This window comes from Dromaius novaehollandiae, chromosome 9 (assembly GCF_036370855.1).
Source record: "Dromaius novaehollandiae isolate bDroNov1 chromosome 9, bDroNov1.hap1, whole genome shotgun sequence".
Lineage (NCBI taxonomy): Eukaryota > Metazoa > Chordata > Aves > Casuariiformes > Dromaiidae > Dromaius > Dromaius novaehollandiae.
Genome location: NC_088106.1, coordinates 5,846,733 through 5,873,173, shown reverse-complemented (window position 1 = coordinate 5,873,173; position 26,441 = coordinate 5,846,733). Strand labels below are relative to the sequence as shown.

Below are 26,441 nucleotides of genomic sequence, written 5' to 3'. Positions count from 1 at the left end.
ATTAAAACTTTTGCAGTTAAAGCCAGACAGATCTACCATTTTCAAACAAGCCAAACTTTAAGAAACAAAAAGGCACACAAGTACTTGCTTAAGTAAATGTACATATCTAGTGCTACTTCCCAGTTAGTAAGAAAAATGTCCAAGTTAAATATTAAGCTCATAGGAAAGTCTAAAGCAAGAGCATTGCTTTGTGCCTGTATTTCTCTAATGCTCCTCTAGCACTCGCATGAAAATACCTGTTCAATCTATTTCACTTAGCTCTTGTTCCCTGTATTCAGGCTGTCATCAAGTTATGAATTAAGCTAGTTTTTGCCTTTAGTACACTTGCAAGAAAAGTACTGAAATCACAAATTTGCTGCTACTGAAAGTCACATGCTACTAGGGCTCACTTGCAGCTGACTGCAATAAACTGGAGCCACTTTGACCAAGTTGAATATCCCTGTCCCTTCCCCAACAAGGTCTCTTCCAAGCCAGGTTTGGAACTTAGACTTCCAGACCAAGTATCCTCTGCCTTTTGATGAATTATGCAAGCCATCTTTCTTGGATGCAAAATCTGATCCCTGCCCCATTAGTGAAAGGACAGCATACTTTCTTCATTCATACCTTCCTCTATACTTCTTGCCCTAAGTGCTGCCTTATTTGCCTCCATGATTACAGAAAGTCCTCTCTGGACTTTATGCCATCAAACAAGCTTGAGCGCTGCCAGCCTTCTGTATTGGTTCTGGAAGGGCCAAAACCAAGTTTATAGAACTTGCAAGAGAGACTTCATAGCCCCTGCTTTTGGGCAGAAGCACAGCCGTTTCCAAGGTCACCAAGAAGCAGATTGGGCAAGAAGCATCAGGAGGAACACAGCGGTGACAGCAGGACACCAGTTTAGCCCTGACAACCCCGAGCTGACAGAGGCTGATGATACACCGAGGATTACACTGAAGTACAAAGGCTGCCTTTAGTAAGAACTCATCTGATACCAGGGTGTTACAGAGGATATCAAGGAAAGACGACGTGCAGGCTGAGAGGACTAACACAGCAATAACAGCAATATCCTTAACATGAAGAAAGATAGTGCTTTTCAGTTAGCAAGAGTAAGTTTGAAAAGGTCATTCTTATTTTAGGCTGAGAAGATTTCTAGCTCTCCTTTTTGGAGATGTTGCATGCCCCCTGGATATATACACTCTGAGCTGAGTATACAACTTGCTATCCTGTGAAGTCACATGCAGTTTTAACTAGGGCAACATTTTCCACCCACCTAAGTAGGGCTTTAAATCCAAAACTAATTCCAGGTTTCTTCTGATTTTACAGAAGTCAAAGGGGAATTTTCAAATGTATGTTGGGCAGTACACTCTTAACACTAAGAAAAAAAATCAGTTGAAGCCGCCTTCAAAATAGCTTTAAAGAAACTGTAAGATCTTCAATGTTGGAAAGAATTATAGCAAAAAAATAACATATGGAATTATCAATCACTTCATCTGAGTCAATGACTTCTGCATTTGTCATATGACTAATTTAAAGTCATTTAAGACTTCCAGGAATTTCACTGAATTAAAATAATTTGCTTTCTATAGAACCCTCTAAGATGTCAACAGCAATGGTTTCCATAAAGCTCCACCAGGCATTTGCGACTGGCCACCGCTAACCCCCCTCATGTAAAGCAAGCACAGCAAAGTGCCATCCTTTGGAGCTGCCTCATGCTGTCCATCTCTCCGGTGTGGTCATGTCTGATGAATAGGAAGTACCAGGGTCCGTACTTAACTTTGATGAGATGGTACATGTCAACACATTGTTAGCTGTGTTTGCTTTTAAAACACGCTTGTATTTTCAAGTTTCACCACTTGGAGGGTTTCTGGATACTCCAGCACAACAGCACTGCTATTACTTTGACAAGTCCTAAAAAAAGATGCTCGCTACCCCAGTTTTCATGGCCTATACACACACACACACACTAAAAGAATATTCTGTATGGAGCAAATATGAGCCAAACCAGGAGTAAATTAAGCTCTGAATACCCAGTGTACAGCTGACAGCCACCTCTAATCCCAAACACATTATCAGGAAAACATAACTAAGTTAACTGTAGTCACTGAGTGTTAGATTCTGTGTCAGCATTTACCCACTGAACAAGAGGAATCTCCTACAGAAAATCTGCAATGAATTTCCAATGAAGCCAGGTGTGGTGGCAGGTTTGAATATTTCTATCACCATTCTTAAAATAGCTACCCAGAGACGTATAAAGAGCTGAATTGTGTGTATGAAAAGAAAACAAAATGGTGAATATTTTAAGATCAGCACCGAAATCACCTCTAACCAGACTGAGCCACCTTATTCCATTTACATCGTTCCCTAAAGCTTGCACCAGAACTGTAAACACTGTTAGACTACAGCAGCATTTTAGTTCACAGCAGCAGAACACCATTGAGACAAATCCTCGATTGGGGCCAAAGACCAGGTGTTGGTTCAGATCAAAGCAGCCCTGTGGAACACAAGATTCTTGCTGGATTAATCCAAACCAGAAGGTCCACCCCAGGCACACACTTGGTGTCCACACCACGCACCTAATGCACTCTGGTCCCTAACGCAGGCACAAAGGGTGCACAGCTCTGAAGTGCTTCAGCATATGCCCAGGCAACAGGATGCTCTGCAGCTGCTCGCCAAGAGCTTGTACAACACTGAGGATCTTTTAGTGCCATATAAAGGAGGGAAGTCACCTGCACCTTCATATTTGCTGTCAATCAGCAGTTCCTAAGACACAGAGCAGAAGAGTACAGTAGCTAAAGGAAAAGGTACAGGGCAGAGGAATCATTTTTCCAAGAGCTGAAGAGGGGCAGAGGAAGGACAGGAGACCTTGCCCCACTAGGAGATGAAGAGGATTACAAGGTTTCTTTTGCCAGAGGAATGGTGCCTTTCCATCTTGAAAGGCCTGAACAGCCATTTCTGCCTTGCTTGCCATTATCATATCTGTCTCCCAAGCTGCAGCAACCACTTATACTTTTAATCACTCTTCTTTCCTCACATCTCCCCTTTCTACCTTCTAGTGGTGTAGAGAGCAGGCAAATCCCCCCCCCACCACCACCTTCCTTGCTCCCTCTTTCCTGAAGGCAGCAGTGCTCCTACCTGCCAGCTACATTTCTCTAGCTCCAGTCTCAGGTTTCCTGATGTCTGGCAAGACAACACATGCCCATTTTCAGGACAAAAACAAGCCCCCACACCTCACACACACACTTGAAGGCCAGGGAAGAAAGTGTTTGTGGGACAGCTTCAAACCACATGCTCAGCAGGAATATTTGATCTAAGGGACCACACTAGATACAGTCTGAAGTAAAACACCTAGGACCTTGCATCTACATTACATGGGTTTTAAGCACTTGCTACTTTAATCTACTGATCTGCTCTTATTGCACAACAGACATGCTTGCAGACATAGCCTTGGTGATTGATATGCTGTTAGCTCATCGCTAGAGGTTCCTCCAGCATGGGAGAGGCTTTTTTCCTTTGGACACACTTGGAGACAGCCTACTGCTGCTTCCTTCTGTACCTCCTATGGGCAGCAGGAAAGGGGACAGAAGCAAGACGTCAAAAAGAGGAAACTGTACGACTGCTTACAGATCTTCTCATCACTCCAGCACTATTTTTTAAAGCATAGAAAGAGCATCTTGAGTCTCCAGTCTCCATACTGTTATGATGCATTTACTTGGGCAGTTGGGATTATTTTTCTGCTATTGCGTATTCTGAGAAGTCAGCTTGAATAGCAAGTGTCACTGAGATACCCTAATCAGGATGTCATTAGCATGATGTAATTGAAGTAAATTAATAATTACTGAACCCCTTCCATCAGCTTATTAGCATAAATTCAAAGGAAATATTAAGCAACAGATCATCCTATTAGGGACTAAGAACTCAGCCTAGCACCTTCTTAGAAGAGAAGGCAAAGAGAAATACTAGTTCAGGAACAGTTTTTAAATATTTGTTTTTGGTGTTACATTACTGAAAAGAACAAGTCCAGGGCAACCCAGGAAAGTCTGCCTCAGATTTTAGCAGGCAGCTCTACATGCTATATTGGAAGGTTTTATCACCCACAGGAGCAGAATTTTTGTCATGGAGGACATGCCTTGAAGACAAGATAGGCAAACAGATAAGGGGGGGGAGAGAAGAAAATTCTAGTATTTACCTAGTAAGGTTTAGTAATTTGGAGTGAGATTATACTAGGATAGAAGAAATGAACCGTCTTAGATATTATGCATACTGAACTAGAACAGTCTGAACATAGGTTAGTTTTGTATCATCCCATTCCATCCTCTCTATGGACTAATAAGGAATTGCTGTGTATTTTCTTCTTGTTGACACACCTCCACATTTGAAATTTCATCTTTTCTAAAACTGCATGGAACTTTTGGCCAAAATATAAAAACAAAATAAGAGAATCCCTGGCAACAGGGAGAGCCCTGTGATCAACAGCACTGCATATGCACATACGAAGAATTAACCTACCCTCAAGTACACAAGCATTATTTAGTTCCACTAGGAAACAAAAATCCACAGAATTCAAAAACATCTCTATTGGCAGCAGAGCCACAGGATTTTTAGGCTTATTTGCTATTTTAAGGGACCTACAAAGAATGAAAGTTTGTAGCACTGTTTTGTGGATATACTGCACTTGTAAGGCTTGTCCAGATCTTCAGTCTTAAGAAAGACCAAAGTAAGCATTTCTCTGAGAGACCAGAATGACACAAACAGGGCATTCATTGCAAAGTTTTATCAAATAACTCTTTGCAGGAAGAAATACTTACTAGGGGAAAAGGAAGGAAAGTACATCTTTTTCAATTTGCTGGAGAGAGAAAGTATTTATGGTTGCAAGAAGATCCAGACTCCTTGCCATTTCGATCAAATATGCTTAAGAAAAAAAAAGTCATTTACAGTGTGAACTCCTGGATCCACCTAGACTAAGACGTGCTGACATTTTCATTTACTAAAATCTTTACAGTTCAATATCTTAATAGTGTGTGACCAGAGTCATGGATGAGATTGACAGCTAGTCAATGAACTGATGAATATCTATCTCATAAGCATTTCATTTTAGCTACCCATGCAGCAGGCATTTTGCCTTTATACCCATATTCCAATGCTATTATCTCCTGCTTAATTACTTCGGTCTCAGAGCACTTTACAAAGGAACAAGCTATCATTATAAACATTTCATATACAAAGGAATTGAGGCATAATGGTATTATTTGCCATAAGTTATTGAACTCTACTCAAGGTCAGTGGCAGGTGGAAGAAAGCTCTTACCTCAAACATCAGGGCAGAGCTGTATTCAATAGACTACACTGTCTCAAAATGTAACGAATACTTCCCTGTGTAAGAGCATTTAAGATTTCACCTGCATTACAACAAACATTAGTGTGAAATTTCAATATATTGACACTTACAAAATTCCAGTGTCTTACAGATTTATCTTAAATTTGTGTTCAGTTTTCCACAAAGGATTAAGCCAAGATAACAAATGTTGTTTCCTGAAAAACCTACTTCAGTCATTCCTTGCTTGCTTTTAAGCATCTGAATACATCTGTCTGCTCAGATGCTCTATTTTTATTATTATTTCCTAATTATGGCAGCCTATTGAAGAGCCTTCATAATGCTGGGATTTTACTCCGGTCAAAATTACAAAGCCTTTTCATTTCTCCTTCTTGCTTTGTTTTTTTAAGTATTAAAAAAACCTGGAAAGTTGGAAGCATTTTGCAAAACCAGCAAGAACTTCAGGCTCAATGACAAAATGCTCAAGAGCCCATTTTTTGCATTGGGCAATTTTAGGTACAGAAGGAGTAAATGAAATTACCTCTGTTTGTAGGATTTGGAATGTTTTCACTAGCTGCATGTCCAATTATGGGTCCCAGGACTGAATTAAACAAGCTAAATGAAATTAATTTACTTCTATGTCCAGCTCAGGTGTCTAGCAGGCCTTGAACAAGATTACTAGGACAACTAGTGAATAGCAATGAAACTAGCACCGCAGCAGATTGTATTCTTGGCACTAGGGTTTGCCGTTTTTCTTTTTTGTGATGTAAGCCTTCCCTCTCTTCCACTGGGCTCAGGAGAAATGGGAAACAACTTCCAAACAAGTTAAAAAATAGAAAGAAATGCAGCTTGCAAGTTTATATTGTAATTGATACGAGTCTATTATTACAAGACAAATTGCAGCAGACAATGAAAGAGACAGCTCAATCTGTTACTGAATCCTTGTAATGGCTGTATGAAGAGCTTGGCCATTTCACTCATAAATCTTTCTTATTGCTCTTTGTGTAGGTAAAATAATAAAACCCACAGAGTCAAGTATACAAGAGATGCAATTAATGCATTCCTAGTCAGAATTTCATGAATTTTGTTACAGGAATCATAACCCATTCAGCATCTAATCAGAAATAACCTCGTGTTACAGGTTGCTAAAACACAATGTAATATATCTTTAAAAAGCCATTTGATTTGATCATGCCAATTGTGAATAATCATCTCTGTTACAGATTGCTGTGATACACTGGGCTCATAAGTCATTATCAACAACCTGTTCCAAACTTTCTGTGGGACAGACTGATGCAATGCATATAACAACTTGATTTTCCAGGAGGCTGAGCTACTAATTAGCTAATAGCATATGTAAAAGCAACAACAAACAAGAAAACGCAGATTAAGAGTTTCTAGAGAAACATATTCCCATTTGTTTGAGTAACTAATTCTAATTCATTCCTCTTTTGTGAAAATTTGTCTTTCTTTTATGAATCATAGTTGAAAGCAGGAGGATCACCAGAGCCACTGCACATATGAACCTTTATGACTAGCTGTCAACACAAAATGGCAGAAAGATGAGCAGTGAGACTGAAGGGGGAATAAGATACAGATATGTATAAAATACAGGCATGTGCAACAGTTTTGCTTGGATGAGTGAGTACTGTTATGCCAATGGTTCCTCCTCCCTTGCAGTCTCACACCCAGGTTAGAGGTTCCCTCCCCTCCTCCCCCCAAATAAATCCTGAGGGCTACCCAAATACCCATCAGAGATGATCTGGGGATACACTCTTGTGGTTCAAGGAACAAGGCATTATGTCTCTGTACCAAAGACTGACCCTTTGACAGCTCCACATATCTTGATACACTCCCTTTCATTAACACTTTCTAGTATATATGTTCCAGAAGCCATAAACAGTGACCTGGCTGGCACTCATCTGTTTCACTGAACCCTCAAAACAAAAAGGGACAATAGAGATCTCCTCTCCCTTCAAGACAAAGGTAGGAAAAAAAAACAGTTTATTCTAGAGTAAGGTCACACATGCAAGTAGGGAGGAGGGTAGAGACTAGATTTAATTTAGAAAAGACACTATATTACTATTAATACATTCACATTAAATTCAAAACTACTTAGAGGGGCAGTGTTCCAACATCAGTCAGAGAAGCAGAAGTTAAGGCTTCTTTTCTTTGCAAGAAATATAATACAAACCTCACAGGCACCTGACTGGAGTCTCCTGCAATGGTTAAGAGGACTTATGCTCTAAATTGCCTTGCTTCTCTTAGGCAGCTGAATCTGTAACGTTCTTTCTGAAAGAAGGTTTTTGCTTCAGAACTTAATTTATAAGCTCAGTCCTGCCAGACTGCGATAGCCACTACTGTATAACTCTGAAAATGATGACTACTGGGATTCCATTCAAACCCTTAGGAATCAATAGAAAGCAGACAAACCACCAAGATAAAGTTTCATCCAGTTGCAAAGAGCAAAAGCTGCCAGATACCTCATGATGTTTTTGCAGTGGTTCCAGTTACCTTCCTGTGAAATACAGGCAGCACAATCTCATTTCAGCTTTAAAATCTGACCTCCAGTCTCCATATGCTGCATCCACATAATCTGCCTGTTGGGAATGCCTTAGCAATGTGGATATTTCCAGACAACCAGTGCTTTGGGGGCTGGAGTTCTGAATTCTCATCCAGGTTTTTCTAACATGCAGAAGACAGACTCTGAGGACTAATGAAAACAGTCTAGATTTTCCTAAGACTTGTACTTATTATATGGGTTCCTTAGAGATCCTGAGCAAGCCTGCTTACCTTGAAGTAGCAGTATTACTGTAAAGCCAATAATAAAGCAATCTTCATTGGTATAACCTGGCATAAACCAACACAACATACAAACTCATTTCTATTTGCAGTATAGAAATGCACAATTGCAGCATCACCACTGTAAGCCTGCTTACCTGAACTAACATTGTCTGAAGACAGACTTTACCACACTATAGTCTGATGCCAGCAGAAGTTTCATTGTAAAATGCTTTGCTCCTCATATGGAGAGAGCGTTGCATTAGTGCAGTAAACCCACACATACGACTCAGTCCATCATGCAAGCCTTGGTGGAGTCCAGAGATCAGGGTATGACAGAGGTTATGGAACAAGAATGGTACAAGCCATGTATCAAGCACATAGCTTGGCTTTTCAGCTCTCAAGCTGACTGTTGTAAACAAAATTGTTGCATTCCTTCTCATTATACTCTCCTTCTCATTTATACTTCATGATTTCACAAGATACAAACCAGGTAAGGATGGGAACATGCAAGAATTAAAATCTGCATTTCTTTGAACAAACCACAGCATGTTTCTTTTGAAGTGGAAGTTATTGTTTGTCTAACAAAAAGAAATCCTTTGTCCCAATCACAGCCCACCCTAAAGGCTGTTGCTTTTTTCCCCCCTTTAAAAAGCCACATGGATAAAATTCCATGATTTGAGGTTTACACAGTATGTGACACTTAGTTCACATAAACTACAAAGAAACCCATTGTGGGGCTACCAGATTGTGAATCAGCAAACAGATTCCCATTGACAATGTGTGACACTAAGTCACATACAATATAATCTATAATCTGGTCTTCCTACTTTCAGATGCACCAGAAAAGCCATTAATAAATACATTTGATTCACTTGATACATTCCTTACATACTCAGTTTCTTTTGACTTCTGTGAGTTCACCTTTGCAAGATTAAAAGCAATGCTGAGAAATTTAGCAAGAGTGCCAGGCTACTTGCAAGACTGTGCAAGTTCAGAAGCAAGCAGTAGAAGGACACTCCACTTGACACCAACAGTGAGATTCAATGGCACCATTCTCTACAGAAACTCAACCTCTATCAACCAGCCTAATTTTTCATGTTGCTTTGTTAAAAATGAATACAAAAAGCAGCAAGTGACAGGAAAAAAACAACAAGAGAATTGCCACACAGCCAGTTAAAGCACAGCACATGTAACTTCCATTTGAAGTCAATGATATTTAATTATTAGTATTTTAATTAATTGTTAAATATGCATTTTATCTGAACACAAATGTGAAAGCAATGTAGCTCCCAGCAGACACATTTGAAACAATTATCATTCAACTCACCATACTGGCAGCGAGGACCCTGAAATCCTGCAGGACACTGACACATCTGAGATCCTGCTTCTGAGCATTTTCCTCCATTGAAGCAAGTGCCAACACTGCAGAGCGCTAGTACACACAAACAGAATGAAACAGGTTTGACTCTCCAGAACTGCCTCTTCATGTCACAGTTCTGCTGTAACAGGAGCTTCCAAGTCATTCATAAAAAAAAATCAATCAAGCTTTTTGTTTTATTAAACCAGTTGGACTGCAACAGAACTTGTTATCGGGGTATAACTATGATATTGATATGGTATCTTGGTCTGAAATTGAACTTCAATAAAAATAATTTAATTACAGACTGGGATGATGCAGTTTAACTTCGAGATGCTTCAGAGGCAGAAGAGTCAGCTTGATTGGACTAAAAATATACCTGAATCCAGAATGACAGAAGAAATTAATTGCTGAAGAATAATGCAGAGCTGTTTAGAAAACACTGGTTCATTAAAAGAGGTTATATATGTCCAAGGGAATTACAATACTTCTTATCCTCCAGTGAGGAACATTTACTTACAGTAAGGTAAATTCCACATACCTGAGCAAAGTACACAATGACTGAATGTACCAAATATAAAAGAATAAGTTAACCACTTCAGTGCTTTAAAGAATTGAAAGCAAGCCTGAACTGTTCTTCCAGGGAAAAAACAATTTTATATTGCCGCTGGTGTTCAAATATTCTAAATTCCTGTAAGCCAGATACTAAAACACAGATTGTAAACATATCAGGCTTCTCGCAACAAAACAGGTACACACTAGATATGTGGCTTCAGGCTGAATCAAACAGGAGTACCTCTCAGGCTTGTTTCTTTTGCTGTTTATTAAATAGATAAATCATAAAAGCAAGCTGTCTGAATACAGCCCTTAAGTTGGTATGAAGATAAAAACCACATAGGAACAGCTGCCAACCTTCACACAGAAGATACAATTACTGACAGAACAGTATCAAAACTGAACAGTGAATAGATTATCATGCACTTTCATGTCCAGTTAGCAGTGGCTAAAGTGCTTCCTTATCATTAAATTAAATTCCATTTTTAGGAAACCAATCATGATTAAAAGTTATGAATAGAAACAGGTTTCCCTCAGATGAAAAATGTTAGGGTAGAAACAAGACAATTACTTCAAATATAACAGCAACAGTGAAAAAGCCAAAACCAGTCAGACTCCACAATGAGTGCTGGGTCCAAGAAGAAGAAGAAAAAAAGAGTGCGTAATAGCACTCTTACTCTCCATAATTTGGATAACAGCACTAAATTAGGTTAGCCTGTCCAAGTAAGACTGGCCTAAGAATGCTGCAACAACTATAGCCAAAAACCGAATTTCTACCATTTAGCTTACAGCCAGAGACACTCCATACTTTTTACATATGAACAGCCTTTGTATTTTTAGATTTTCTCTCCATAAATGGAGTACCATTCCTTATAACTGGGAAACTCTAGTTATGAATCACAAGATGCAAAATCCATCTTTCTAAAAGTAAAATTCAGATAGAAAGTAAGGCCTAAGACTATCATATGTTCTGTCCTTGTCCTATCAGTTTTGCCATCAACTTACAGTGCAAACAGCCAGGTTCATTGCCTTGTTGGACCCATCCAGGGCAGCATTTGTAGACAGTGTGATGCTCCATTCTGTACACCTGCTTGTAAACTGTGTAGTACCCAGACCTTTGAAGAGAGAGTTTAAGAGAACAATCACAACTTCCATTCAGCTTATTCACATCTCATCAGTAACAAACAGTACTCATACATCATGTTTATAACACTTTTTCAGACCCTGTCAGTAGTTCCTATTATAAACAAAGCAAATAATGAAATGCCTCATGATAGCTTCCAGGAGCTCTAATACAGGGCATGTCCACACACATTCTGTTAACTAATCAGACTGGTCAGATAACAGCATGCTATTACATGATAAATTTTTGTTCTAGTTTTTTGGGAGCCTCATCTTCCAACAACTCTAAACACAGGACAAAGAAAGTTCCATTTTTTCCAAGCAGGTGACTTAGGCAGCTATACTTAACCTGAAACAGGAACAGGATCTTTCTGACAGCAAAAAAACTGAGTTTACTAGGCTTTAGATCACAAGAAGTTCATAATACAGTCACATTTTCTTCTTCTGTTCAATAAAACCAATCAAAAAACAAAACAAAAAACACAAATCTCAGCAGGATACAGTATATCCATAAATAATGATTACATATATATTGCTGGGGGTGAAACAGAGTTCAAGACTTCTCATTTAAAAAGGTACATAGAACTTTATTAAATTTCAGTAACAATTAATTTGTAACTATAGATAATATATTACCTTCTCTCGTAGCCCACACACCACCTCCGCCCTGTACAGCCTTGTTTCCACATCTTGACAGTACGACTGAAGGCTTGAACACATGGCTGCTGGTGTCCCACCAAAGCCAACTCAAACTCTGGGCAGACATTTGGCCTGTAGGAGAGAAAAGGAGAAAGAAAATAAATTCTGTGTTAGAAATAATGTGCAAGTCTTAAAAAACACATAAAGCTAAGTTATAAAATAAATAGTTTGAAATGATTTTATATTGCTGTTTAATAATATTGCAATTCTGCAATTTTTTCCACTCTGAACTGATCGCAAACAGCTCTCTTGCAAGAATATAGTAGTCAAACATCTGAAAACCATGATCTGATGAAGTCAGAATGGCAAGTGCCCCACAAACTTTAACTGAGCCAAGACTTCATTAGCATATTGGCTAAGTCATGAGCATGAACGCATTTCTGACAGCAATTTTTACATGAACAGAATAAAAATCACTGGCCTCTGAACAGCTAGGCTAGCAAAATGTGATTGCACTTTGCTCCCAGGAAACGAACACTACTATGTCTGAGGAGGATTTGACTGAAGACCCAGCAGACGCTTTGCTGTCTGCAGACAACAGTGCTCCAGCAATCCTTTCAGACGCGGCACCCCTGACAAACTGAACAGCAGATGAGCGTGAGGTGAGCACGCCTGGGGGGCTCTGGGACGATGCACACGCTGGAACTGCTGGAAACTGCACTGCTAGGGAACGTACGGAGACTTCACAGCCGTAAGCATTGACCTCCATGGCTTCAACTGAATAGCCAGAGTCCATACATATATAACGAAAACACAGCTTCTACCCTAGAAAACAGTATATGAACTAAACATACAATGAAATTCAGGCTCTACACAAGTCAGTCCAAGCTTTGCCATTGATTCAGTGGAGATAAGATTTTTATCTGAACTACTGCTGTGGAAAGTGTGCACTCTGCAACACCCCCACCCACACACCCCAGCTCCCCCAGGCAAGCACACGACATTTGTAACAGAGGCAGTCTATTTGTTCTGGGCTGATTACTCCTAAAATAACAAGACCGTAAATAAAAATGTTGCTTTGTAGGATGGTATGTAATGTACATCCTGCTAACAAGCCCTAGTTACAGAAATAGTCATGTTTTAGCAGGTGTGGTTGGTCAACACCAAAAAAATCAAGACTACTTCATGCTGACAGCCCTGCGGAGCGGCAGCTGTAGCCTCGCTGTGCCGGCCTGCTGTAAATCCAGAAATGCTGCACGCCAGAAAAAAAGCCTGCAAGAGGTGCACACAACATCTGACTAAAGCCACAGGATCAAAACTTTGACTGTATCAAACCTGACAGTAATTTGGTGATGTTTAGAGTAGTTTACACTTTGTTAATGCAATAATTGAATCATTAATTCTCCAAAACACCTGTTCTAGTTGCTAGAGTGATGCTTTGCAAGTTTAAGCCTCAATAACTTCAACACAGAGGGGAACAGGAATGGTTGCATACCTACCCACCCTGGTAGGTGCTAAACACTTAGTTGTGTCATATCAGCTCGGAGAGGTTCTACGAATTTTCATTTTGGAGACGCCAGCCAGGCTAGGTAGCAAGAGGGATACGCAGATGTGCGCACACGCACACTTCCTCCCTCAATTGACATAGCAGGTATGAATGTCAGGCTGTGGTAGAACACAATTTTTTTTGCATTAATAAGATAGATAACAGTTACAGCCCAACAGCTGCCTGCCTGTTAAAGTTATCATTAGCTACATTGGCTATTATTAATACCTCATTCAAGATTTAGAGCGCTTTTTCTCTCAGGGGCTCAAAGCACTTTACAGCTCCCTATTATGTCTGAACACCACACACGCTAGCCTTGCTAGTAAAAGAAAAAAAATATATATATGCCTTTCATCTGCAGGTCTTGAGGTAGTTTACAAATATCATTAAGTTAAGCCTGTGCAGAACAGGAAAATCCTATAAGCATGATCATTTTTACTGATGAGTGAAACCTTGCATGCCCAAATCAAAGCCACAACACCCCTATAGCAGAGGAGCCCAAAACAGAAGGCCACAAACAAAAGTACTTCCCATTGTTTGGGTCGTCTTAAGAGCAATAGAGAGTGGCAGGTGCTGGCTTATTTCACCAGTAGCCAGCACAGGCTGGATTTTGACCAAGCTGCGGTCTCAGCTGTATCACCCTAATGCCTGCTCTACCAGCTTCTTCACAAGGAAGAGACTCTGCCAGAACCATGATATTACAGCTGTTATCAGTGTTTTAAGTATATCAGGACTAAAAGTTTGGACCATTACTTATTTCCACCATAGTTCAATCATTCCTGCCTTCCATCAAACAATATGAAAGTACCGCTATAGGACCAACTTTCCAGATGGTTAATACAAAAACCAGCAACCTATATATTACCGTGCAAAAGACTCAGCTCCAGAGATCAATCACGCAAAACACCCAAAACTGGAAATCCAAGCAGGACTCCCAGAGGCCTTACAGCTCCCCATCCACGGGGAATACTTGGGATGGCCACCTCAGTTAAAGAAAACTTCATACTAGAAAACCTTATACTGATAGAAATTATTTTCCTGAACTGGAACCCTCCTTCCCCAGGCTTTGAGGAGACTGCCATGCTCCGGCACCCTAAACCACATTTTCAGCAGACCAACACACATCTGGATGAGACTGTTCAACAAGCACACAGTTATGACCAGCCACAATGATCACATTTTAGTTTTCCACAGTGGGAAAAAAAGACATCTGCATCTTACACATCTGTATTGCAGAACGTAATATATGCTTCAGCCAATGCACTAAGGGTCCTCCTGGAAGCCACAGACGTCAAACAACTCGACCATACCAAAATCAACTCAAAGACACTCAGTAAGATACAGAAACACCCAATTGCCACTGTGACAAAAGCTCCCCCACCCCTTCACACTGCAAAGTCAACCATCCCTCCTCAGACCTTTCAACCCCACTCTTTGCTGGACAGGATTCTTGCTCCCACTCTTCCCCCTCCACCGAGCACCCCCAACAGCCCATTTGCCATATCGCTCTGTATTTCGTATTCTTTGGGTTCACCCCAGCCACAGCTGCCAGCACTACGAAGAAAGGCAGAAGACAGCAGCAACATAGGTGTCCGATTGTCCCGCACTCTTCCGGAAGCCATCCCACCTCCATGCTCCAGTATCATCTCCATTACTTAACCACCCTTTACATGGGTGCCAGCTACCCTTTCCTCCTGAATTACCTCACTATTTAACACATTTAGCTTCACAGCAATTGTTCCCAACCCATTCTTAGCTCAAAATCTACCAGTTGTGTTTCAGATCCAAAAAAAAAGTCTCTGTATGCCCAAAATCTAGTCTGCTCCCCCTCCGCCACAGCCCCCCTTACGTCAGTCGGTCTAATAAAACCCTCGCCTTACTTAGCAACCATGCCTCACTTAGCAGGCTTTTTAAAACGACTCTCCCTCCGGTGAATAGAACATCATGTACTGATAATTCATGCATATCTCCTTTTATTAGAATTGCCTAAAACTTTCCAGATAAAGGTACATTCATCTGCACTGCTCTTCCATAAATAAAAGAAAGAAGCTGACAATTGTTGTAATGACATACTGAGCCCATCCTATAAATTCTTACTCGTGTGATTTTTTGCCATGTTTCCAGAAATAGCTGTATCGACTTCTATGATATCGTTAAGAGGAACAAATAGCACTTGCACAGAATAAAGCAAGGCAGCAGCATAAAGTCATATGTTTATTAAGATTTATTCAGAGTAAGCCATTCCTCCTAGATGCCCTTGGGATAATTTAAAGGCAGATATCAAAACCTCTGCTACGTTATAATTAAATTGCAGCAATTGCATAACATGTAATCCTCTGCTGGCAAAACCAGCAAATAAAACACCTTCTCCAACAGTTAGCCGTCTTCACAACCCCCGCCACCACTCAACGCACCAATTTTTAGCCATCTGACTCATCACTCTGATACATTACCTAAACCTAAGAACAGTTTCTTGAACAAGAATATAATTATCGAAAACAGTTTTGTACTGTGGCTCTCTACTGAATAGAGGACATTTCATCCCTTAAGATGAAAATGAAGCCTTAAGTAGATGCCATGGTACATTTAAAGGAAGAAAGCTCCATTTTTACTCCTATGCTCTTTGCTTGCAGAAAGTATTTCTTAAAGGGAGTCTAAGTGTTAAAACAAGCAAAACAAATGTCTATTATATTCTACCATTTGACTGATACACCAATCCCCTGAAACCTTTTCATACTGATGCTCTCTGTTAGCCAAGACTAACACGAAGACTGTTATTAGCTCGTCAGTCTGACTTAGGCAAGCCAGAAAGCTCTTTAATATTTGCATTAGGAGACTGCCCTTTAAACAAAGACGCCCTACACACTCCCAGCTCAGGACTCAAGATCCTAATGAACAGATAATTAGACCAACATGAAGTGAGAGCAGCCTTGGCTAGTCACATGGCTGTGACGCCTGTGGGCCACTGCACAAGAGAAAGTTCACAGAAGGAAAATTAAAAGCATCTCCAGGAGGGGTACAATCCATTCCTATGTTTAGATTTTGAAAAGAAAAAAAAATGCATCTTAATACAGAAAAACCACCACAGAGGTCTATTAAATACAAAGACAGAAAACCTGCCTCAAGAAGTCCCTGAGCCTCAAATTATTGAGGATAAAGCAATTATCCAGGCAAGGATTTACTGTACGCTCACCCTTTTCTTACACTTTGAGAGCCATTTGCTGTCCTCTCCCAGAAGCAGGCCAAGCTAGACAGTCTGCTCTCACCCATTCAACATGAGAATTTATTTCAGTATTTGGACTTTCTCCAGAAACTCTATATCCCCAAGGCAGAAGTTACCTGAGAATCTCAGGTTTCATTCAGGAACAGTCTTCCTAGCATTGTGGTTTTAGAAAAAAAGCTTGCAAAATATCATCTTCAGGTTCAAAAGCCAGAATGCAAATGAACAAATATATTCTTTATCTTTTAATCTTGCAGATTTGGGGGGGGGGGGGGGGGGGAACCCAGCTTCATCCCTGAATGACTGGATTGGATGACACAGAGTGAAGTTTTAAAGAAACTAGGTTCTTCTGAGACAATTTGTAAACATTAAAGTCATACTCCACTATGCAAGATGCATTTTATTGGCAGCTTCCTAACTAGTAGGATGTGCACCTGGGTCTCAAGCTGCCCCCACCCTGAAAGGGGGCGGGGGGTGAAGAGTGAGGACTCCTGGAGCTTCCCACTCTGAGTACCAGAAACATTCTACTTGGTTCCTATTAAAATAAACTTACTTTGAACTTTGAATGAAAAGCTTAATCTAATGAATACAAAAAAAGCTCAGACACTTCAACACTAGTAGAAAAATCCACAGATCCCACATAAAACAGAATGAAAGATGCCGAGTTTTGATCACTTCACATACGGCAAAAAGCCTAGAGACTCCAATGATCTGAGCACAGAGCATCTTCTAAGCCCTCTGCAATGCTCACTGCATCAGCAGCGCTACTCTTGCCCATGACTCTGCAAGTCCAAGAAAGATATCAGAATGGAAGTACCTCTCACCCACAGCCACCCACGTATACACAAGTTCAGAACAACAGCTTGGCTCTTACGATGAGGTGCACATTGTTTTCCACATAACGAGGGAAGGGACAGTTGCAGGTTCAGGCCATCCACTCACGGGAGCAGAGGGGCTGTCTTCTGCACATGGCCCCACCACACATGTGGCTCCAAAAACAGACATGAGGGAATAGAAAGACAGCTCATCACCAAGGTTAAAAATGGAGCAGATCCACCATTTTAAAAGGTGCATCAGCTCTCTGCAATAGGGATATGCTTTATTATTCTGTCTAGCAAAATCCCAAGACCTTTGAGTGACAATTGAAGTAAATCTCTCATACTCTAATCAATCCACAATTTTTTCCAACCCAAATCAAGAAGCTAAAGGTAGTGAGTTTAATGGCAGTGAGACAGCAAATACATCAAGAGGTCCCTAAAGGTTTCTTTCAACAGCACAAATTTTAAATCAAAGCATTAATGAATATGAACCAAAGAATGATTTGGTTGTCTAATTTTAGGCCTTTCCACAGAGACTCAGTGAATGACACCAGCTTCTACACTGAGCCAGAAGGCTGTTAATATCCTCCCAAAAATGAGATGTAGCTATACTGCCTCAGCTGAAAAATTTGCAGCCTGAACACTATTGATCTTCCCATGAAACAGTCAATAGATGAAACCTGCCATAAGAAATGACTTAGAAGAATTCTGTATCTTCAAAATACTAATTGGCTAAGGGCTCTCCCCCCTTTTGCTATTATTAAAAATGTAGAAAAGCATAATCTGTATGCTTTTCCAGACCCATTTCAAAAAGATCAAACCAGAACTATACCCAAGGAAACAGAGATTATAGTGGGGGCTAAGTTCTCCACTCCAATGACAACTAGTGGCTTTACTCTAGATATACACCAATTTTGATGAAAATGTAGTCACACATTGTTATAATCACTAGGCTAGATTATAACTAGGCTAGAAATTTCTTTGGCCAGAAATATCTCCACATCTCCTCCCACTCACCTCCATCCAACCAAAATACTCCCAGCATAGTGGTTTCTATAATAAGAGGAAAAAAAGATTTGGGACTGTGCAAAAACAGTCTGCCCTGTAGAGGAGAAAAGGTCAGCTATAGCACACTGTATGCAAACAGTATGTTAATTAAAAAATTGCTATAAATATTATCTCAAGTAGAAAGAGGAAAGAAAATTTCATCTGGGCAAAAAAATTATGAAATAGGTCATGGAAATAAACATCTGAAGAGAAAAAAATACCTACTATTGAATATCAACAGTAATTCAGAAAAGCTGGGACTTCACAAGCTGCTTTTCTCCCCTTTTTAAACTGCTGTGCTCCCCTGTCTACTCTTAGTCTATATGAAGACTCGTTTCCCCACATTACTCAGATAAAATTAATGAGCGTTACCAAAGACAATTAGGACATACTGCCCTCTTGACCACTAATCAATCCCTGCTCTCTACCGGTTCTGTATCAATGTTTGCAATGCTGATATGCCCTCTGGGAATTAGACCGCGAGCACCAAGCTCATTTAGATTAGGTCTCATCATCATTACTGTTCTCTGGAACACTGGACGAAGGTCCACCACAGAAGACTCCTCTAACCGCACAGGTTACTAATGCACTGCTGCGTTGTATTCACATCCTCTCTCCGATTAGATGGAACAGCTAAATAACATGATAGTTCTTTCAGCCTTTGTGCACTGCATCTAGATTCAGACCAAATCAATGAGATTATTAATTACACACTGTTATTATAGCAACAATAAGATTTTTAGTCCCTATTGCTATTAAAGCACAGCATCTGTCATTTAGCTGCTATTTAGCTATCCTCCCCCCGTCCTCAAGATAGACTAGTCTATTTTGGTTAGCAAGAAATGCAGCAGATTAACATGCATATCCAGATCATTTAACAATCTGCATAAGTCACTTTTTATTTTATTTTTTTTTAATAGGCAAAAAAAGATTCAGGCCCTGATTCGGTAGGCTGCCCAGTACCCCCAGGCCCCAGCAACACCCAGTGGCATAGTTTCCTCCGCAGGCTGACTGCTGCAGGCACTGCCTGGTTTCTGCAGGGTCACCTGAAGTGTTGATCTCACAGGGGACAGCAAACAGGCTAAGAAACAGTTTGCATGTACTCATTGTTAAGATAAAGCAAGTGACTGCCCAGAAGTCAGACTAAACTGAGCCCTAACAAGAAATCTGAGATTATAGGGGAAGACAAAGCAGCAGCGGTCATTGCTAGGTATAGTTTCACATTAACTACATCCATTTTCTATCATCATTTCACTGCAGGAGACTGAATAGTAGAAGTATCCTGAGTAGATGTGCCACGTACACACACTTGAGTCTCTTTCAGCACTTGACACTAAAATATTAAAATAAAGGCCACTGAAAAACTTCATATAGCTTGAGTCAGAAGGAGAGAAAAAAACATACATTTTAATTTATACTGAGTGTTGTATTGCTTGACAATGAAACTAGCTGGAAGCTAGTGAAACCCTCAATTTCAGTTTGGAAATCAGCATCCAGAACTCATCCATCTCTTTTCTGGTGGATGTCAAATTTTAATAGGTCACAGCCAAAACCCCTTTCTCAGAAGCTTATCTTTCTTTGAAGTAAAATACAATATATGAAAAAGTTTAACTTACATGCCAATTTTTTCAGTGTTAAAAGCTGAAATTCCAAGTCAGTTATTCCCCTATAAGCCCTCAACTTGATACCACTGATGCAGAAAGCCCATATGATTTTAAGATTAAACAATCATAGCAGAGATATGTATTTTATGAATTCTAGACACAAAATTGTGGCAACTAACAGGTACGCATTAGTGGATTAGTGTTCAGCAGCAGCAAACTGGCAAAACATTTGAATCTTTTACCATGGAAACTTACACTAAGGCTCTGAACAACGCACATAAAACCACAGTATGGGCATGTCAGGGTGTTCTCTACGAAACCAAAATTTAATGCAAGTTCTGCTCTGACTTACACACTTACAAATGGACACTGCTACAGTGTTTCTGCCAGGGAATACGAAGAAAAACTTCAGCCCTCTGACTTAAAAAAACCCCACCGCACTCCTCTTTTCACACCCATGCAACCATAGATTCCCCCATGGGATCAAAGGCACTGAAAGAAAGGTAACTAAATGTACAGCTTACCATGTGTACACAGTATACCTGGAGCATGCACCTTTTTAAAGGAAAAGGCAACAAGTTCAAGTTTACCTCCAGAATAATTAGTGACTAGTTTTAGACCAAGACCAGCATTGAAGCCAAAGCACAAAACAGACTGCATATGTTCAGTCTACAATTCTCAAATATTTTGAGGAGAAAAATTTCTTTTCATTACTGCTAAATCAGAAATAAATTAAAAGCAGCAGATTTCAGACAGAATGTAAGCAATAACAGGCTTGAATTTCAGAAGAAGGAAATCTATTAACTGTGTTCAAAGAGAGAAGGTATTTAATGGTGAATAACATGGGTTTGCAATACGGTCGGTTAACTCTCCGAGAACCAGAGTGCTGTTTCCAACAAAGGAGGGTCTGCGAAGGACTCATCCGAATACTACGTTTTAAACTAACAGATAATCTTACCCACCCCTCCAACAAGTTTCTTCAGTTTTATTAGAATATCAGGTGTTCTCCCCAACACGCAGGGCATTGCACACCTAGCACTGAGGTAAAGCAGCCGAGCCGGAGATAAACAAAGAAGAAAGAAGTTGAAGTGTAAAGAATCTGTGATTCTCTTAGACACCAGGGATGCTGGACACACATAATGTTAGCTGAAGTGGCTAAATGGCATCACCATCTCGGAATACAGCACAATCAAACCTGAAGAAAAAGGGACAAGTTCTCTTTTGTTATGGTGCATTTCTGGACAGCAGTTTAGGAGTCCAGATCTCATTAAAGCAAATGGGAGTTGGGAGGCTCATCTACATTAAACTTGCAAATTTTAGATCTCTCATAGTGTATATATAAACTACTGTGATTATGGGTGGCAGATTTCTAAAATCTCTCATAGGTATGTTATGTGAGGTACATGTTAAGACACAATAAGCATTTATAAAAACTGGAAAACATCTTACAATCAATCAGGTTCATCTTTGAAAAATACAGCGGCTTCAGGCTATCAGATTTTATGGCTGTGTATTTTCATTGTCTTATGGCTATTTCAGAGTTTAGGAGGAAGTCTTGATCTCATTTTTCTCTTGAACAGTGGGAAAACATGTCATAAATCAGGGGAGGAAAAAAAAGTACTATAGCACAATGACATTCATTCACTATCTTTAAACCTCCTGCCAAAGAGAATACCGGGGGGGGGGGGGGGGGGGAGGGAGCGCAGAAAAAGATGCTTTTACTATCTGTTAAGAGACTAACCTCAGTTTTCCTCCAGAAACACTGTTGGAACAGAAGCTTTAAATGCAAACTCTTGAAAAATGTAATTCTGCATTATTATGTAGACCAGCAGGAGCTCTATCTGGTGGCAACACACTGTAGTGCAGAGGCCAGAACGATAACCTGGTTTTGTTCAGCACTAACTTAGTACACACACGTTCAAGATGAGAAATCTTGCAGTCACACTTGAACATTTATTTGTTGAACCTGCACAACTTTTATCCCAACACATTTAAACCACGTTTACTAGAATCATGTTATCCAAACCTCAAGGGATGGAAGTAGATACTATTCAAGAGTATCAAGAATTTACTGTAACCCTATAGACTCTAGGCAGACAGAACTGAGAAGAAGTACTTGCAATTTCAGCAAAAAGAAAACAATTTTGTTAGATAAAATTCAGTACTCCAAATCAGAATTCAGCAGTTACCCTGCATTGCCTGCATCACTTCAAACATACAGAAAGAGATGATTTAAATAAAACAAAACAGAAACCAGAAAACCCACACTGACTTACACAAAAGATACATTTGTAAGTACACCACAGTGGCAAATCAGGTCCTTATCCTCACTCAAAAACTTGCAATCTATTTTTAAATGTTAAGTCCAGAGGTGACTATATGATGTTTTATCCAAAGAAATGGAAGCAGTTTCTACTGCATTTCAGCTCCTGAACCCAAACATACTTCCAGCCCTTACTTAAAAGGCTAGGACTTTCCTCACACCTGCAAATTGGCATCACTGGAGGTGAAAAAACAGTGTATTTGCTAAACAGCCAAAATATACTGAGACAATTTCTCACCAAGAAGTGATTGCACAAGCTACTTCTCACATCATTTGAGATAAGCTCTGTGACAAAAAACCTAGAGTCCAAGACTAAGCTGTATCACCACATTCTTCACAGAAGCGTTTTCTGTATTACTTTGTTTTCTGTATTGCATTCTAACATACTTACAGTGGCATCAAATTCAGTCACCTGCACCAACCAAGATTCAGAGGCTGCATCTCTTTGCAAGAAAATATTTTCTAAAAAGGTTCATTCTGAAGTACATTTCACAGTCCACACAAAAGTGTGTGCTACTTTTTTTTTTTTTAAATACTAACTACTTGCCTGAAAGAATTAAGTACGGTTACTTACAGCACTTCAAAATAATGTCCACAACCACACCCGTTACCAGTAAAGCCCTGGACAACAATAGCTATGTATGGCTGCAGCCCAACCACTGGTACAGTTAGCAGACCAAGTTTACCTGAGTGTTGCAAATAGCATCCTGAGTGTTAGGTTTTGCTTTGGGGAATCCGATTTATCTGGCAGAGCATGGGTAAGCCTGCAAGTCTACAGCGCTTGACAGACTTGAGGAAGCTGGAGAACTGAAGTTATCCAGACAGAAATCCAACCCCAAATCCAGGTGCATCTTGGGATGTGACCAAGTTTGCTGGTTTACACATAGAGTGAAAATAGGCAGCTGCAGTATTTTAGCAATCAAAAAACCAACAAAGGAACAATTTTGGTGCAGGATTGTGTCTGGATCCTTTAAGACCAGACCAGACACTATAGACATCATCGTGGACCTGCAAAACCACAGAGTAAATCAATACTTCATGTCAAAAAGGAAGTAATTTACCCTGCAACTTTTTCTAAAAAGCCTTCACTCATTTGTCACTTGGGAACAAATGAACCTATTCTTGTTTCAAATCCTTCCTAGCAAAGATAACACATTGCACAAAATGAGTTCTTGTAACCATTTCTGCCTTTTGCAGATGATATATAGCTAACTGTATGCAAACATCAGTACTTCTAAAATTTGCAGTGGAGTATTTCTCTAGAAAAGGAGTTGCCATTTTTCACAGCAGTTCAAGCCTTCTACACTTAGTTCCTATTTTTGCATTGTCCCATTACTACTCCGAGCCTCTGATGAATCCACAATCCTTCAACACTAAACAGCTATGCATCATCCTATAATGCATATTCTATACGCCCTAATTTTAGATTACAGAGCTGACTGCAGCAAAGTGAGCTGCTAAAGATACGTGCTTTAAGATGAGTGATGGTTAATTACTCATTTAAAGGCCTAAATAGCACACTTTTTGATGAAAACCATACATCTGTACTCTGGTAGTCCGAGCATCCACTAAACTTCTAAGACAAGATCATCAAGGGCTAATTGTCTGGAAACACAGCTGATGGAAATAGCTAGGCATCCTCTAATCTGTTCCACATTAAAACTCCTCAGGGGGCTTGGAATCAGAATACCAGCATCCACACTGAACCCTTGCATTTTTAGCTAGAAGTAAGTACTCGAGTTAGCAGCAGAACAAAAACAGTTACGAGGAATACCCTGTATGTTCTCAGCCACATAGGATCTCAAGCAAAACAGCAGCAGCAAATGCTAAAGAGAGAGCACCCAGCGTGGTACGTTCCAAGGGATGCCTCTGTAGTCCTTATCCCAGTGGCAGCAGATGACCAAAGTCAAAGGAACAAAACTAAGAGTTGAAAAAGGTTATTGACTAATAGAGGCTTCTGGATTGCTCCCACTGTTCCCCAGGGAAAGGTGGCAGCTTACCCCTAAGGAGCAGCAATTGCTTGCATTGCTGCTTACACCAAAAGTAAAGACCCCAAACAGTGTAAAACGAGTGTGGAAGAATACTCGTACTTGTCCTAACTTCGACAGGGCAGTGAGAGTTACAGTATTTTCAGGAATATGCCACTTGGGCAAAGCACCCAAGGCTTTGCCACAGGTATTTAATTTTCTCAGGCTGCTGCTAACAGTACCCTGCCACTCCCCACGGCTTGGGCAGACTGGCAATAGCCTCATTTAGTGTCATTTCCAAAAGGAAACGTTCTTTTGGTGCTATCAGCTTACGAGGGTAAAGGCAAACAAAAAATTGTTTTGAATTGAAGCAATTCGCACTTAAAGCCTCTTATCTTCAGCTTCCAAAGTGCACGATCACAGTTACTGCTTATGTCAGATGCAAACAGAAATGACTGCAGGTCAATGGTATTCCTCCTCATATTGGAGTAACGGCTTATAAAAGAGAGAAGCAAGCCTGAATGAAGCACCAAGTGCTTTTAAAGAAGAAAAATACTTTAATCAGAAAATGAACTTGATTCTCCTAAACACTACGATGGGTACTTACTGCTCTAGCAAAACGGAGTATTATAAACCACATCCAGTATTTCTAGTAAATGCATATTTACAGAATATTTCCTAGAAAACCAATGAGTGATAAACACTGAAATTTCAATTTTGGTGACAGAAGCAGTAACAAGGTGGGAAGCACATGTTACAGCAGTGAACTATGGAAGGGCAGGGTGAAGTTGAAGAATTAAGTCAAAAAAAAAAAAAAACCAGGAACAGCGAATTGGTTAGAAATCGAGGTACACACAGACACCTAAGAAGTCAGCAGACGGCCTGCAGGTTTGGGGGTGAGGGGAGGGGGCAGCAGGAATCGCTGCTGCTCCTTAAGAAACAGAGGTACCTTTTCTCTGCAAAGCTCCCCAGACAAAGCAGGGAAGAGCTTCCATAATTTTCGATTTCCAAGAGCAAAAACTTTGGACGTGAGATTTCTGCGCTCCAGAATTAGCTCCCACAAGTGGCACCCGGTGATAATTAGTCATAATTAGCAGTAATCCTACAGCTCGCCCAGGACAAGGGAGGTCTCACGGCGCGTGTCGCGCAGAGCACCGACAGACGCCTCCCCCCGCGCCCGCACCCGCGGAGCCCAGCGCCGGCCGCCGCCTCCCCCGCTCGGTGCCCCCGCCGCCGCACTCACATGCCCCGCTGCAGCGGCGGCTCCAGCGCCCAGCACAGGCACCACCACAGCGGCGCCAGCCCCAGCCCCGCTCCCGGCGCCATGCCCGGGCGCCCGCGGCTCCGCGCGGCAGCACCTCCAGCCGGGGCCGCCTGCCGCCCTCCGAAGCATTTAAAGCGGCGGCGCCGCTCGCCACTGGCCGCCCGCCGGCGGCCCTGCCCCCCGCCCCGCCCCGCCCCGCCCCGCCCCGCCCCGCCCCGCCGCCGCGGCCCCGCGTGCGCAGCGCTGCGCCTCGCCCTTCCCTCGCCTCCCCCCCGCCCCGCCGCCGTTACCGCCTCAGCTGCCGCCGCCCTCGCCTGCCCTCCCTCCAAGGGACTGTCCTCGCGCTCCCAGCCCCTGCGGGGTGCGACGCGGGGAGGCAGCAGCGAGGCGGGATCTGCGCGCTGAGTCACACATGAAGTGGGGCGCAACCCGGTTTTCGTGACAGCTGCTGGCTCTCGGGAGAGCAGGAAGGCTAACGGGCCCTTGCTCCCTTGGGCGTCAGGATGCCACTTCTCCCTTCCCGCAGGAGACCTACCTTGGCCTCTCTCGTTTTCCCTGGTCCTTCTCTGTTGCACGCAGCCACATCGGAGCACTCCACAGGGGGAACTGCGAATATAAACGCACATAACATCATGAGGGAGGGACGATACCGCTGTCGCTGAGAGTTAGTGGCAGCAAGGACACAGAGCAGGGAACTGAGGAGCGGTTTCTTAAATCCCAGGGTTGCGTGCTGTCCTCCGGACCATCCATCCTCTCGTTTTTATAACCTCCCCAGACCTTTACAGGTGCCAGAAAGGGAGCTCTTCTCCCTTCACCTGAGGGACGAGGGAGACTAGCTGACCTGCAAGGGGAACTGTGCACGTAGCAAAGGCCTTAAGCAATTTATGACCTAACGTTGGACTCGCAGCT

General features: G+C 41.3%; 1 protein-coding gene across 2 annotated transcripts in view; it reads right to left on the bottom strand.

Annotated features, from left to right (window-relative positions):
- Positions 1-25,708, bottom strand: part of LOC112986455 (multiple epidermal growth factor-like domains protein 6) — a 213,383-nt gene extending 187,675 nt beyond the window's left edge. For both annotated transcript variants that reach the window (XM_026105729.2, XM_026105731.2), the window contains exons 1-4: positions 25,512-25,708; positions 11,741-11,875; positions 10,988-11,097; positions 9,398-9,502 (exon numbers count right to left, since the gene is read on the bottom strand). In XM_026105729.2, the coding sequence (XP_025961514.2) occupies positions 9,398-9,502; positions 10,988-11,097; positions 11,741-11,875; positions 25,512-25,594 (433 nt within the window). In that variant the 5' untranslated portion in view covers positions 25,595-25,708. The remainder of the gene's footprint in view (positions 1-9,397; positions 9,503-10,987; positions 11,098-11,740; positions 11,876-25,511) is intronic.
- Between the last annotated feature and the right edge of the window lie 733 nt (positions 25,709-26,441).